This window comes from Salvelinus sp. IW2-2015, linkage group LG6.1 (assembly GCF_002910315.2).
Source record: "Salvelinus sp. IW2-2015 linkage group LG6.1, ASM291031v2, whole genome shotgun sequence".
Classification (NCBI taxonomy): Eukaryota; Metazoa; Chordata; class Actinopteri; order Salmoniformes; family Salmonidae; genus Salvelinus; species Salvelinus sp. IW2-2015.
This window is the reverse complement of record NC_036845.1, coordinates 6,423,885-6,438,357: the sequence shown is the minus strand read 5'-3', so window position 1 is coordinate 6,438,357 and position 14,473 is coordinate 6,423,885. Positions and strand designations below refer to the sequence as shown.

General features: G+C 45.2%; 1 protein-coding gene across 1 annotated transcript in view; it reads right to left on the bottom strand.

Moving 5' to 3' along the window:
- LOC111964942 (R-spondin-3) overlaps positions 1-14,473 on the bottom strand; it is a 209,076-nt gene that overhangs the window by 190,101 nt on the left and 4,502 nt on the right. The window contains exons 2-5 of the mRNA XM_023988823.2: positions 11,042-11,233; positions 10,492-10,635; positions 10,061-10,207; positions 9,567-9,752 (exon numbers count right to left, since the gene is read on the bottom strand). Coding sequence (XP_023844591.2) covers positions 9,567-9,752; positions 10,061-10,207; positions 10,492-10,635; positions 11,042-11,123 — 559 coding nt within the window. The 5' untranslated portion in view covers positions 11,124-11,233. The remainder of the gene's footprint in view (positions 1-9,566; positions 9,753-10,060; positions 10,208-10,491; positions 10,636-11,041; positions 11,234-14,473) is intronic.

Genomic DNA, 14,473 nt, shown 5'->3' with positions numbered 1-14,473 from the left:
TCGGCATCAACATCAGCACCACAGGTAGCTTCCACAGAGCTGTGAACGATCTGAGAGACAAGGCAAGAAGGCATTCTATGCCATCAAAAGGAACATAAATTTCAACATACCCAATTAGGATCTGGCTAAAAATACTTGAATCAGTCATAGACCCATTGCCCTTTATGGTTGTGAGGTCTGGGGTCCGCTCACCAACCAAGATTTCACAAAATGGGACAAACACCAAATTGAGACTCTGCATGCAGAATTCTGCAAAAATATCCTCGTGTACAACGTAGAACACCAAATAATGCATGCAGAGCAGAATTAGGCCGATACCCACTAATTATCAAAATCCAGAAAAGAGCCGTAAATTCTACAACCACCTAAAGGAAGCGATTCCCAAACCTTCCATAACAAAGCCATCACCTACAGAGAGATGAACCTGGAGAAGAGTCCCCTAAGCAAGCTGGTCCTAGGGCTCTGTTCACAAACACAAACACACCCCACAGAGCCCCAGGACAACAGCACAATTAGACCCAACCAAATCATGAGAAAACAAAAAGATAATTACTTGACACGTTGGAAAGAATTAACAAAAAAACAGAGCAAACTAGAATGCTATTGGCCCTAAACAGAGAGTACACAGTGGCAGAATACCTGACCACTGTGACTGACCCAAACTTAAGGAAAGCTTTGACTATGTACAGACTCAGTGAGCATAGCTTGCTATTGAGAAAGGCCGCCGTAGGCAGACATGGCTCTCAAGAGAAGACAGGCTATGTGCTCACTGCCCACAAAATGAGGTGGAAACTGAGCTGCACTTCCTAACCTCCTGCCCAATGTATGACCATTTAGAGAGACATATTTCCCTCAGATTACACAGATCCCACAAAGAATTTGAAAACAAATCCAATTTTGATAAACTCCCATATCTACTGGGTGAAATTCCACAGTGTGCCATCACAGCAGCAAGATTTGTGACCTGTTGCCACAAGAAAAGGGCAACCAGTGAAGAACAAACACCATTGTAAATACAACCCATATTTATGCTTAATATTTTACTTGTGTGCTTTAACCATTTGTACATTGTTACAACACTGTAATATATATAATATGACATTTGTAATGTCTTTCTTGTTTTGAAACTTCTGTATGTGTAATGTTTACTGTTAATTGTATTGTTTATTTCACTTTGTGTATTATCTACCTCACTTGCTTTGGCAATGTTAAACATGTTTCCCATGCCAATAAAGCCCTTGAATTGAATGAATTGAATTGAAAGAGGGAGATGGAGAGAGAGACAGGGAGACAGAAAGAGAACTCTCAGAGAGACAGAGAGATAGAGAGAACACACACACACACACATACAGAGACACACAGAGAGACAGGGAGAAATGAAAGGAAACAGGAGAGAGAGAGGGAGATAGAGACAGGGAGAAGAGAGAGACAGTGAGATAGATAGAGAACAAGGTGTGGAGAGAGAGAAGGGAGAAAGAGAGGGAGACAGAGACACTCCAGAGAGACAGGGAGATAGAGAGGGACAACCACACACAGAGAGAGGGAGAAATAGTGAGATAGATAGAGAAACAAGGAGAGAGAGAGAGACAGGGAGACAGGGAGATAGAGAGAGATACACACAGAGAGACACAGGGAGATAGAGAGAGTACAAGGAGATAGAGAGAGAGACAGGGAGACAGAGAGAAATACTCAGAGAGACAGAGAGACACACAGCGAGAGACAGGGAGATATAGAGAGACAAGGAGATAGAGAGAGGACAAGGAGATATAGACAGAGACACAAAGAGAGAGACAGTGATTATACTATATACAGTTGAAGTCGGAAGTTTAACATACACCTTAGCAAAATACATTTAAACTCAGTTTTTCACAATTCCTGACCATTTAAACTAATTAAAAAATTCCCTGTTCTTAGGTCAGTTAGGATCAACACTTTATTTTTAAGAAATGTGAAATGTCAGAAATAATAAGTAGAGAGAATGATTTATTTCCAGCTTTTATTTCTTTCAATCACATTCCCAGTGGGTCAGAAGTTTACATACACTCAATTAGTATTTGGTAGGATTGCTTTAAAAAATTTGTTTTAACTTGGGTCAAACGCTTCGGGTAGCCTTCCACCAAGCTTCCCACATAGTTGGATGAATTTTGGCCCCATTCCTCCTGACCAGAGCTGGGTCAGGTTTTGTAGGCCTCCTTGCTCGCACACGCTTTATCAGTTCTGCCCCACCAATTTTCCTATAGGATTGAGGTCAGGGCTTTGTGATGGCCACTCCAATACCTTGACTTTGTTGTCCTTAAGCCCATTTTGCTACAACTTTGGAAGTATGCTGGGATCATTGTTCATTTGGAAGACCCATTGTGACCAAGCTTAACTTCCTGATGAATGTCTTGAGATGTTGCTTCATAATATCCAACATAATTTTCCTTCTCATGATGCCATCTATTTTGTGAAGTGCACCAGTCCTTCCTGCAGCAAAGCAACCCCCACAACATGATGCTGCCACCCCCGTTGCTTCACGGTTGGGATGGTGTTCTTCGGCTTGCAAGCCACCCCTTTTTCCTCCAAACATAACTATGGTCATTATGGCCAAACAGTTCTATTTTTGTTTCATCAGACCAGAGGACATTTCTCCAAAAAGTACGATCTTTGTCCCCATGTGCAGTTGCAAACCTTAGTCTGGCTTTTTTATGGCGGTTTTGGAGAAGTGGCTTCTTCCTTTGCTGAGCGGCCTTTCAGGTTATGTCGATATTGGACTCATTTTACTGTGGATATAGATACTTTTTGTACCTGTTTCCTCCAGCATTTCACAGGGTCCTTTGCTGTTGTTCTGGAGATTGATTTGCACTTTTCGCACCAAAGTACGTTCATCTCTAGGAGACAGAACGTGTCTCCTTCCTGAGCGGTATGACGGCTGCGTGGTCCATGGTGTTTATACTTCCGTACTATTGTTTACAGATGAACGTGGTACCTTCAGGTGTTTGGAATTGCTCCCAAGGATGAAACAGACTTGTGGAGGTCCACAATGTTTTTCTGAGGTCTTGGCTATTTCCTTTTGATGTCAAGGCAAAGAGACACTGAGTTTGAAGGTAGGCCCTTGAAATACATCCCAAGGTACACCTCCAATTGACTCAAATGATGTCAATTAGCCTATCAGAAGCCTCATAAGCCATACATAATTTTCTGTGATTTTTCCAAGCTGATTAAAGGCACAGTCAACTTAGTGTATGTAAACTTCTGATCCACTGGAATTGTGATACAGTGATTTATAAGTGAAATAATCTGTCTGTCAACAATTGTTGGAAAATTACTTGTGTCATGCACAAAGTAGGTGTCCTAACCATGTCCTAACCGACTTGCCAAAACTATGTTTTGTTAAAGAAGATATTTGTGGGAGTGGTTGAAAAACCGAGTTTTAATGACTCAAACATAATTGTATGTAAACTTCGACTTCAACTGTATATATATATATATATATTATATTATATATATATATATATATATATATATAATATATAATATAGAGAGAGAGAGAGCAAGAGAGATTGAGAAAGAGGGAGATAGAGACAGGTAGATAGCGAGAGAGACACACAGAGAGAGACAGGAAGATAGAGAGACAGAGAGACAGGGAGATAGAGAGAAGAGACACACACAGACAGAGAATGATAAGAGAGATGAAGAGGATTATTTACAGAGAGAATGACAGAGAGAGAAAGAGATGAGCAGACATTCTGAAATCTGACTCTGCCCCCATCCCACCCACCTCTGGCTCTTTACAACACAGGAAGTCCCCTCTACACACATTGTTTGTTTGTCATAACCATTTAAAGATAAGCGGCTCAGTCATAATCTCTGGGTTTCCTAAAACCCAGCACAAACTTCATCTGGGCTCGTGTTGAGGTGATTACTGGGTATGTTTTATCAGAGAAGGCTTTTTGTCTGTCTGAACTGTGTCTATGAATTCTATAAAACTGTCCAGCAATGCAGTGGACCCGAAGGAGACACTTGAATTAAAACACTCTCAACAGAGATTTAGCACATTCTTACCAGCATGGTCATCACCGCTACACTGCAGTGGATGACTGGCAGTGTTTTTTGGAATGGTTTGTGTGTGTGTGTGTGTATGGGGGTGCGGCTATTGTAAAACTAATATTTTTGATGAGACGTGTGTCCACATAAAGTATGATCAGTTCAGGCTTGTGGTTTATATAAACTGTAAAATAGAACTGTGAAAAATGACTGTAAAAGTAATATCAACAGAGCTGGATTATAAGATTACTGTAACTAAGGACAGCTTTCCAAAAGTGTTGCAACTTCACAAGAGGTTTATGCAAGTGCTTGGCTTTCACGTTGCTTTAGCCCTAGCTACATATCTCAGCTGAATTGAATATTTTCATTGAACTGTCACTGGCATTGATTATTAACATTTTAACATAGAGTTGGGTGTGAAAAGGGGAAGAGATAGACAGAGAAAGAAAAAGAAAGAGAGGTGCGTGTAAGAAAACAGCTGAAATTGTCTCTCGGATCAACCTCCAACACACACTCCTATGCAGTGCATTTACACTGATAACCCTACAGTGCATTGGTTGCCTAAAGTACTAGACATCAATGCTGCTCAGTGCTCAGCACTCTTCACTGGACACTGGTTTAGGGTGCCTGTGTGTGCATGCGGGGAAACAGTTTGGCCCGCTGTCAGAGAGGGGATATGCAGGAGCATAATTAGTCTAATGACGCAGAGGGGGCAACATCCTCCATGGCAGGCACACTGTCGTCCAGGGGGCTTTTGGCGGGAGCCAGGCTGAGATTAAAGGCTCTCTGAGCGTCCCACAGGAGAAATGCCCGGAGCTTTGAAGGCTACGGGACGTCTGTCCCGCCCCCCCTCACTGGGAGACGGGAGGGGGCTACCTTCTAGCTGGGTTAGATAGATATGGGAACGGTGGTTTGGAAGGTCAAATTAGCCAACGTTGTTAACACAAAAGGAGACAGCAGGCAGGTGGTCAAGGACATGTATGTAAACATTTACGACCACCAAGCATGTTGAAGGAGGCGGAGGAGGACACTGTACACTGAAATGACATGACACCTCTGGCTACTGTAGCTCAACAGAGCTTACTAAGAGATGAAACGACCAAATCAGAGTTGTGTTAAAGAGGAAAGAGTGAAAGTGAGGGTTCTTGTCCCGTGATTCATTCAGTGACATTCCATATTTCTCTATGTACTGGACCTGTTTAAAGTACAGCTCCTGTTGTCCATTTTTTGTGATAAGGAGCGTAAAACCTCCTTGATTCATATTGAGACTTCCTGCTCTCTGATTCATAAGAGGGGGAGGACTGGGGTGACATGGAGGGTTACAACGTTCTGTTTAAAAACAGAAAAGACAAATGGAGAGAGCCAAACGAGAAGAAGTTAGAAAACAACAGCCATTAGGGAAGAGCTGGAGGGAGCGGGGAAGAGAGAGAGGCAGGGGGAGAAAAGAAGCAGGGGGAGAAAAAAAGGCAGGGGGAGAAAAGAGGCAGGGAGAGAGAAAGAGGAAGGGGAGAAAAGAGGCAGGTGAGAAAGAGAGGCAGGGGGAGAAAAGAGGCAGGGGGAATGAAAGAGGCAGGGGGAGAAAAGAGGCAGGGGGAGAAAAGAGGCAGGGGGAGAAAAGAGGCAGGGGGAGAAAAGAGGCAGGGGGAAAAAGAGGGAGGTGACAAAAGAAGAGATAGAGAAAAAGAGTGAGAGCTACTTTTTCTATAGAAAGACGAAACTTGGCTGGAGAAATCAAATAAACTGGTCTGGGGATGGACGGAGATACCCCTTGGGGAGCAATGGAGGGAAGATGGAGGGGTGAAGGGATAGAGGGAGGAGGATGTATCACAGTGTCTGAGGGGCTGGTGGGGATAATTTGTGTGCGATATATATATATATATATATATATATAGAGAGAGAGAGAGCAAGAGAGATTGAGAAAGAGGGAGATAGAGACAGGTAGATAGCGAGAGAGACACACAGAGAGAGACAGGAAGATAGAGAGACAGAGAGACAGGGAGATAGAGAGAGAGACACACACAGACAGAGAATGATAGAGAGAATGAGAGAGGATTATTTACAGAGAGAATGACAGAGAGAGAAAGAGATGAGCAGCATTCTGAATCTGACTCTGCCCCCCATCCCACCCCACCTCTGGCTCTTTCAACACAGGAAGTCCCCTCTACACACATTGTTTTGTTTGTCATAACCATTTAAAGATAAGCGGCTCAGTCATAATCTCTGGGTTTCCTAAAACCCAAGGCACAACTTCATCTGGGCTCGTGTTGAGGTGATTACTGGGTATGTTTATCAGAGAAGGCTTTTGTCTGTCTGAACTGTGTCTATGAATTCTATAAACTGTCCAGCAATGCAGTGGACCCGAAGGAGACACTTGAATTAAAACACTCTCAACAGAGATTTAGCACATTCTTACCAGCATGGTCATCACCGCTACACTGCAGTGGATGACTGGCAGTGTTTTTTGGAATGGTTTGTGTGTGTGTGTGTGTATGGGGGTGCGGCTATTGTAAAACTAATATTTTGATGAGACGTGTGTCCACATAAAGTATGATCAGGTTCAGGCTTGTGGTTTATATAAACTGTAAAATAGAACTGTGAAAAATGACTGTAAAAGTAATATCAACAGAGCTGGATTATAAGATTACTGTAACTAAGGACAGCTTTCAAAAGTGTTGCAACTTCACAAGAGTTTATGCAAGTGCTTGGCTTTCACGTTGCTTAGCCCTAGCTACATATCTCAGCTGAATTGATATTTTCATTGAACTGTCACCTGGCATTGATTATTTACCATTTTAACATAGAGTTGGTGTGAAAAGGGGAGAGATAGACAGAGAAAGAAAAAGAAAGAGAGGTGCGTGTAAGAAAACAGCTGAAATTGTCTCTCGGATCACCCTCCAACACACACTCCTATGCAGTGCATTTACACTGATAACCCTACAGTGCATTGGTTGCATAAAGTACTAGACATCATGCTGCTCAGTGCTCAGCACTCTTCACTGGAGTGTTAGGGTGCCTGTGTGTGCATGCGGGGAAACAGTTTGGCCCGCTGTCAGAGAGGGGATATGCAGGAGCATAATTAGTCTAATGACGCAGAGGGGGCAACATCCTCCATGGCAGGCACACTGTCGTCCAGGGGGCTTTTGGCGGGAGCCAGGCTGAGATTAAAGGCTCTGAGCTGTCCCACAGGAGAAATGCCCGGAGCTTTGAAGGCTACGGGACGTCTGTCCCGCCCCCCCTCACTGGGAGACGGGAGGGGGCTACCTTCTAGCTGGGTTAGATAGATATGGGAACGGTGGTTTGGAGGTCAAATTAGCCAACGTTGTTAACACAAAGGAGACAGCAGGCAGGTGGTCAAGGACATGTATGTAAACATTTACGACCACCAAGCATGTTGAAGGAGGCGGAGGAGGACACTGTACACTGAAATGACATGACACCTCTGGCTACTGTAGCTCAACAGAGCTTACTAGAGATGAAACGACCAAATCAGAGTTGTGTTAAAGAGGAAGAGTGAAAGTGAGGGTTCTTGTCCCGTGATTCATTCAGTGACATTCCATATTTCTCTATGTACTGGACCTGTTTAAAGTACAGCTCCTGTTGTCATTTTTGTGGATAAGGAGCGTAAAACCTCCTTGATTCATATTGAGACTTCCTGCTCTCTGATTCATAAGGAGGGGGAGGACTGGGGGTGACATGGAGGTTACAACGTTCTGTTTAAAAACAGAAAAGACAAATGGAGAAAAGAGCCAAACGAGAAGAAGTTAGAAAACAACAGCCATTAGGGAGAGCTGGAGGGAGCGGGGAAGAGAGAGAGGCAGGGGGAGAAAAGAAGCAGGGGGAGAAAAAAAGGCAGGGGGAAGAAAGAGGCAGGGGAGAAAAGAGGAAGGGGGAGAAAAGAGGCAGGTGAGAAAAGAGGCAGGGGGAGAAAAGAGGCAGGGGGAGAAAGAGGCAGGGGGAGAAAAGAGGGCAGGGGGAGAAAGAGGCAGGGGGAGAAAAGAGGCAGGGGGAGAAAGAGGCAGGGGGAGAAAAGAGGCAGGTGACAAAAGAAGAGATAGAGAAAAAGAGTGAGAGCTCTTTCTAGAGAAAGACGAAACTTGGCTGGAGAAATAACAAATAAACCTGGTCTGGGGATGGACGGAACCCTTGGGGAGCAATGGAGGGAAGATGGAGGGGTGAAGGGATAGAGGGAGGAGGATGTATCAGTGTCTGAGGGGCTGGTGGGGATTAGTGCGAGCTGGCGGAGGTCGACCAGTGACCCGTGGCGTATGCGAACGTAAACACGGAGCGGAGGGGACGCGCCAGAGCAGATAATTAGCTCTCTCACTGGATGTTCCAGGAGCCGGCCGGCCGACCCGGGGGAAGCAGCTGGGTAATCACACACAGGGCAAGGTCGATAACGCGTGGTGTGTGTGTGTGTGTGTGTGTGTGTGTGTGTGTGTGTGTGTGTGTGTGTGTGTGTGTGTGATAACCAGGCCTCGGCCTGCAGTGTGTAACACGCACCCACCCACCTACCCACCTACAGCTCTGGCCTGCCTCCACCCCGCTCAGGCCCGCCAGGCGGATCAACACAGCACCGACTCCACACTAAGCCCCCCACTCCACCACGGGACAGGGGAACAGGAGCCCCATTCAGGAGGAAGGAGGGGTGGTGTGTTTTCTTTGGGTGTGCAAGAGAGAGTATCAGCAGGGTGGCGAAAAAGGGGAGAAAGAGAGGAAGACGACAGACAGGGGGCGGAGCAGAGGCCACATTTCACAGCCTAAATGACAGATTCAACCCAACCAGGACTCTTTACAAATGACCGCCTATGGTTTTTAAAGGGACAAGTTGATGCGGGTGTGTATTCAGATCTGTGTGTGTGTTGGCAGCTGCTGTTATTAGTCTAAACTAATGCTGAATCCCCTCGTTGCCTCATGGCTACCCAAGGGAGGATGTTTGAGGAGTCGGTGTGTTTCTGCTTCACAGTAAACTTTTCTGCTGAATCACTACTGAGGGGTTGTGTTTGTGCTGTAAGTAAGGCTGCCTGGAGGCGCTGGGGCCTGGTGGGCTGAGGAGCCGAGGGCCTGGGGCGCTGGGGCCTGGTGGGCTGAGGAGCCGAGGGCCTGGGGCGCTGGGGCCTGGTGGGCTGAGGAGCCGAGGGCCTGGGGGGCTGGGGCCTGGTGGGCTGAGGAGCCGAGGGCCTGGGGGGCTGGGGCCTGGTGGGCTGAGGAGCCGAGGGCCTGGGGCGCTCGGGGGCTGATTTCATTAGAAATCATCAGATCAATGTTTACGTGGAAAATCAAGTGTTTTGACATTTTTTGCCTTTGTAGCAACAACACACGGGCATTTCACCATTATCCACTAACCACAATGCATATCCTTAAAGTCAACAATTCAGGTCCCTTAAGGAGAGGAGAGGAGTGGCAGATGACTGACCAGTCATTTCAGATTATAGTCTAGAGACAAAGTTGGTTCTGGAACGCTAGCCTACAACTGTACTCACAATGGAGATAGTGACCTGTCCTACTACTGATGATCACCGTATAGTTATTATAGTATTTACCTGGACATCGCCTCCTCTTGAGGACACACTCTTTCTTTTCCCAGATGGGGGGACAGGGTTTTCCGTAGGCGGAAGGGATCTGGACAACTTCCCGGGTCCTCGTCTCCTCACCCCATTTAAATCCACAGGTTTTCCCCGACCGGGAGCAGGGGCTCCACTCGCCCCACTCACCCACCGCGCAGTGCACTGCACAAATGATTAAGAAAGAGGGGGAGACACACACTGTATGTTACAAGAGGCATAGACCAAAGATATTCACAACCAAAATTCACGTATAGAAGGGCAAAGACACTGTAAAGCATTTGAAGTAAACACCAGTGGAGGCTAGTGCCACTTTAAATCGTAGGTTGGGCTTATTGTTTTGGCTGGATACTAAACACACCATGTGTTTGATGTGTTCCATATCTTTCCATTCCGGCCCAATGAGCACATCCTCAGATTTCCCCACCAGCCTCCACTGGTAAACACTCTCTCCTCCTTGTTCTGGAGCTCACCTTGAAGGGAACACTCCATGAGTTTGTCGTTTGGTTCAAACTCGTCTGGACAGACGTGGTGACACTTCCCCAGCAGCAGGTACAGGCCTGRTCTGCACCTTGTACATGTGTCATTGATCAGACAGGCATCACAGTCCGCAGGACACTCTGAAACACCAACAGATACATAATATTACACCTGCACTGGAGTCAAATCACATCAACACACACAACAAAGACCTTTACAATTACATTTAACTGCATTCTTCCATTCTAAGAAAACCAAATGCAATATGATATGCTATTTTAATTCCACATTTTACATCATGTGATTGAGACATAGAAACAAATATGTAACACTAATACACTACACTAGCCCCCTCTTTGTAACTTGTCTAACACCAACACCATCAGTACTTAATAATATTGTAWTAGTCTAATATTCTACTCACTGGGAACACATTCCCTTTGTGTGTCGCTGCAGACCAGGCTCTCTGGGCAGCTCTCCTGACACTTGCCCAGGTGGAGATAGTACCCCGCTCGGCACCGCATGCAAAGGTTCTTATTGAAGCAAGAATCACACTCCGGCCTGCACTCTGAAACACCCAGTCAGTCAGTCAACAGCCTGCACGTTTATGTYGCTCTTGAAGTGGTTTGTTGAACATGCAGTATGTTAGAATGAGCAGCACTCTATAACAGGACACTTGGCTGCACATAGAAGCACATCTGTTTATGAGATTTTAGTGTACAAAATAATAGAAAATAATGTATTTGGAGTGACTGGCATGCAGTGCTACCAAATAGACTTAATACATACACTAAAACACAGATTAAGCCTAGTCCTGGACTAAAAAGCATGTTCAATGGAGATTCTCAGTTGAAATAGCTTTTAAGTCTAGGACTAGGCTTAATCTGTCTATGTAAACCAGCCCTGTAAACCGTCCCTTAGTGTAAAAGTAGAGGTAGGCTATAACCGTCTTTGGTAATAGCCATGCAACTTACTTGTGCATGTGTTTCTGTCTGGCGAGCGGGTGCCGTAGAAACCGCTGGGGCAGGAGGGCAGACACACCCCGATCTGCCTCATCCCATTTCTCTCCAGGAAGATAAAGAGGCGGGGCTTACAGGACAGACAGCCATTGTAATCAGAGCAGGTCAGACAGCCTCCCTGGCACCCTGAGCTCACCCCTGGGATCTCTGCAGGCAAGACGGAGGGAGATGATGTGGCACAGAAGGACAAAAGTCAGTTTAGACATTTTACTTCGTATGTGTCTCAAATGGCACAACATTGACTTTATAGTGCACTGCTGAAGTAGTGCACTATATAGGGAATAGGTTGCCATTTGGGATGCAACCATACAATCAGTTAGCACAGGGGCCTTCAACCTGTTTTGGATACTGTACCACCTCAATCACATTTTGATCTGCCTGAAGTACCCCACTCCTCCTGTACAACTGATCGTTTGGCATATGGGTCCTTTCCAAGTTCCCTGTGTACAGGCCAGGTTGGCAGGTACCCTCACGGGGTACTGCTACCCAAAGATGAGAAGCACTGATTAAGCAGAGACTCTTATCCAAAGTGCCTTATAATAACATAAGTGTATGTGTCAACTAAAGTAATTGACACAACGACATGATCATTGCAAAAGGCAATGTCTTACGTCAGGTGGCGTCACTCCTCCGTGACGCTCGTCCCTCAACTGACATGGTACTGTATCTGACTTTAACAATATGTAAAAGGTGCATCATCACCCAGCCACACTAAGCCAACCAACAACGGTGGAACAGAGGAACATCCCTCAACATGTTGTTACACTATCATTTACATTCAATAGAGCTATTGTGTAAATGGGGATAGTCTATGTTTTTAATAGAATCGACAATGCCAATTCAGGTTCTAGTTTGAATATATTACTGCGGCAGTGAGACAAATGAAGGTGTTAACCAACACTGCAACTCAACACATCACAAATCAACATATCACAAATCAACTATGCCTCTCTCTCTCTTTCTCTCTCTCTCTCTCTCTCTCTCTCTCTCTCTCTCTCTCTCTCTCTCTATGCCAATTAAATAAAGAGGGACTACTGCTTACATTTAAACAAATATAGCTCTTCAGACTATATGAACTGTGTGTAGTCTTCTAAATTGTGTGCATGAAGTTGTGTAGAATTGTATTAAAGTAATGACTTCTATCTAACTAGCGCAACGAGGATACCAAATAGCCAACAAAGCGTTTGGTTGGTGACAAAATGCTACAGATTTACATATTTTTCTGGGAACAGTGACCATAAAAGAAGTCAATAATAAACATGACAGGCAACAAGCCGCGCACTTCTTATTCTCGCTCTCTCCGCAGAAGGAGTACAGTTTATTCATTGTACTATGACTAAAAGGACGACACAATTTGGCTAAATTATCAATATTCAGACAGACCTCCAGCTGACTGTCTGGCCATGACGCTGCGAACACAGCCAAATTAGTAAGATGAGTAATCGGCACTGGCACTGACAACTTTGCAACATGTCTCAAATTCATCTTCATTATGTTCCGTGTTGAAGATAAGCCTATCTGTTGACCCACATGGTTCACAGGGTTGACTGTGTTAGAAACAGGGAAAGGCTGAGCTTTCATTCTTTTACATTTTTTAATTTCACCTTTATTTAACGAGGTAGGCCAGTTGAGGACAAGTTCTCATTTACAACTGCGACCTGGCCAAGATAAAGCAAAGCAGTGCAACAAAAACAACACAGTTACACATGGGATAAACAAGCGTACAGTCAATAACACAATAGAAAAATCTGTATACAGTGTGTGCAAATGAAGTAAGGAGATAAGGCAATAAATAGGCCAATAGTTGTGAAGTAATTACAATTTAGCAATTTACACTGGAGTGATATGTGTGTAGATGAGGATGTGCAAGTAGAAATACTGGTGTGCAAAAGAGCAGAAAAACTAAAACAAATATGGGGATGAAGTAGGTAGTTGGCTGGATGGGCTATTTACAGATGGGCTGTGTACAGCTGCAGCGATCGGTAAGCTGCTCTGACAGCTGACGCTTCAAGTTAGTGAGGGAGATATAAGTCTCCAACTTCAGTTATTTTTGCAATTCGTTCCAGTCATTGGCAGCAGAGAACTGGAAGGAAAGGCGGCCAAAGGAGGTGTTGGCTTTGGGGATGACCAGTGAAATATACCTGCTGGAGCGCGTGCTACGGGTGGGTGTTGTTATGGTGACTAGTGAGCTGAGATAAGGTGGAGCTATACCTAGCAAAGACTTATAGATGACCTGGAGCCAGTGGGTTTGGTGACGAATATGTAGCGAGGTACCAGCCAACGAAAGCATACAGGTCGCAGTGGTGGGTAGTATATGGGGCTTTGGTGACAAAACTGATGGCACTGTGATAGACTGCATCCAATTTGCTGAGTAGAGTGTTGGAGGCTATTTTGTAAATGACATCGCCGAACTCAAGCATCGGTAGGATAGTCAGTTTTACGAGGGTATGTTTGACAGCATGAGTGAAGGAGGCTTTGTTGCGAAATAGGAAGCCGAGTCTAGATTTAACTTTGGATTGGAGATGCTTAATGTGAGTCTGGAAGAAGAGTTTACAGTCTAGCCAGACACCTAGGTACATGTAGTTGTCCAAATATTCTAAGTCAGAACTGTCCAGAGTAGTGATGCTAGTCGGGTGGGCGGGTGCGGGCAGCAATTGGTTGAAGAGCATGCATTTCGTTTTACTTGCATTGAAGAGCAGTTGGAGGCCACGGAAGGAGTGTTGTATGGTATTGAAGCTCGTTTGGAGGTTTGTTAAAACAGTGTCCAAAGATGGTGTCGTCTGCGTAGAGGTGGATCAAAGAATCACCCGCAGCAAGAGCGACATCATTGATATATACAGAGAAAAGAGTCGGCCCGAGAATTTAACCCTGTGGCACCCCCATAGAGACTGCCGGAGGTCTGGACAACAGGCCCTCCGATTTGACACACTGAACTCTATCTGAGAAGTAGTTAGTGAACCAGGCGAGGCAGTCATTAGAGAAACCAAGGCTGTTGAGTGTGCTGATAAGAACACAGTGATTGACAGAGTCGAAAGCCTTGGCCAGGTCGATGAAGACGGCTGCACAGTACTGTCTTTTGTCGATGGCGGTTATAATATCGTTTAGGACCTTGAGCGTGGCTGAGGTGCAACCGTGACCAGCTCGGAAACCAGATTGCATAGCGGAGAAGATACGGTGGGATTCTAAATGGTTGGTGATCTGTTTGTTCACCTGGCTTTCGAAGACTTTAGAAAGGCAGGGCAGGATGTATATAGGTCTGTAACAGTTTGGGTGTAGAGTGTCTCCCCCTTTGAAGAGGGGGATGACCGTGGCCGCTTTCCAATCTTTAGGAATCTCAGACGATACGAAAGAGAGGTTGAACAGATTAGTAAAAGGGGTTGCAACAAT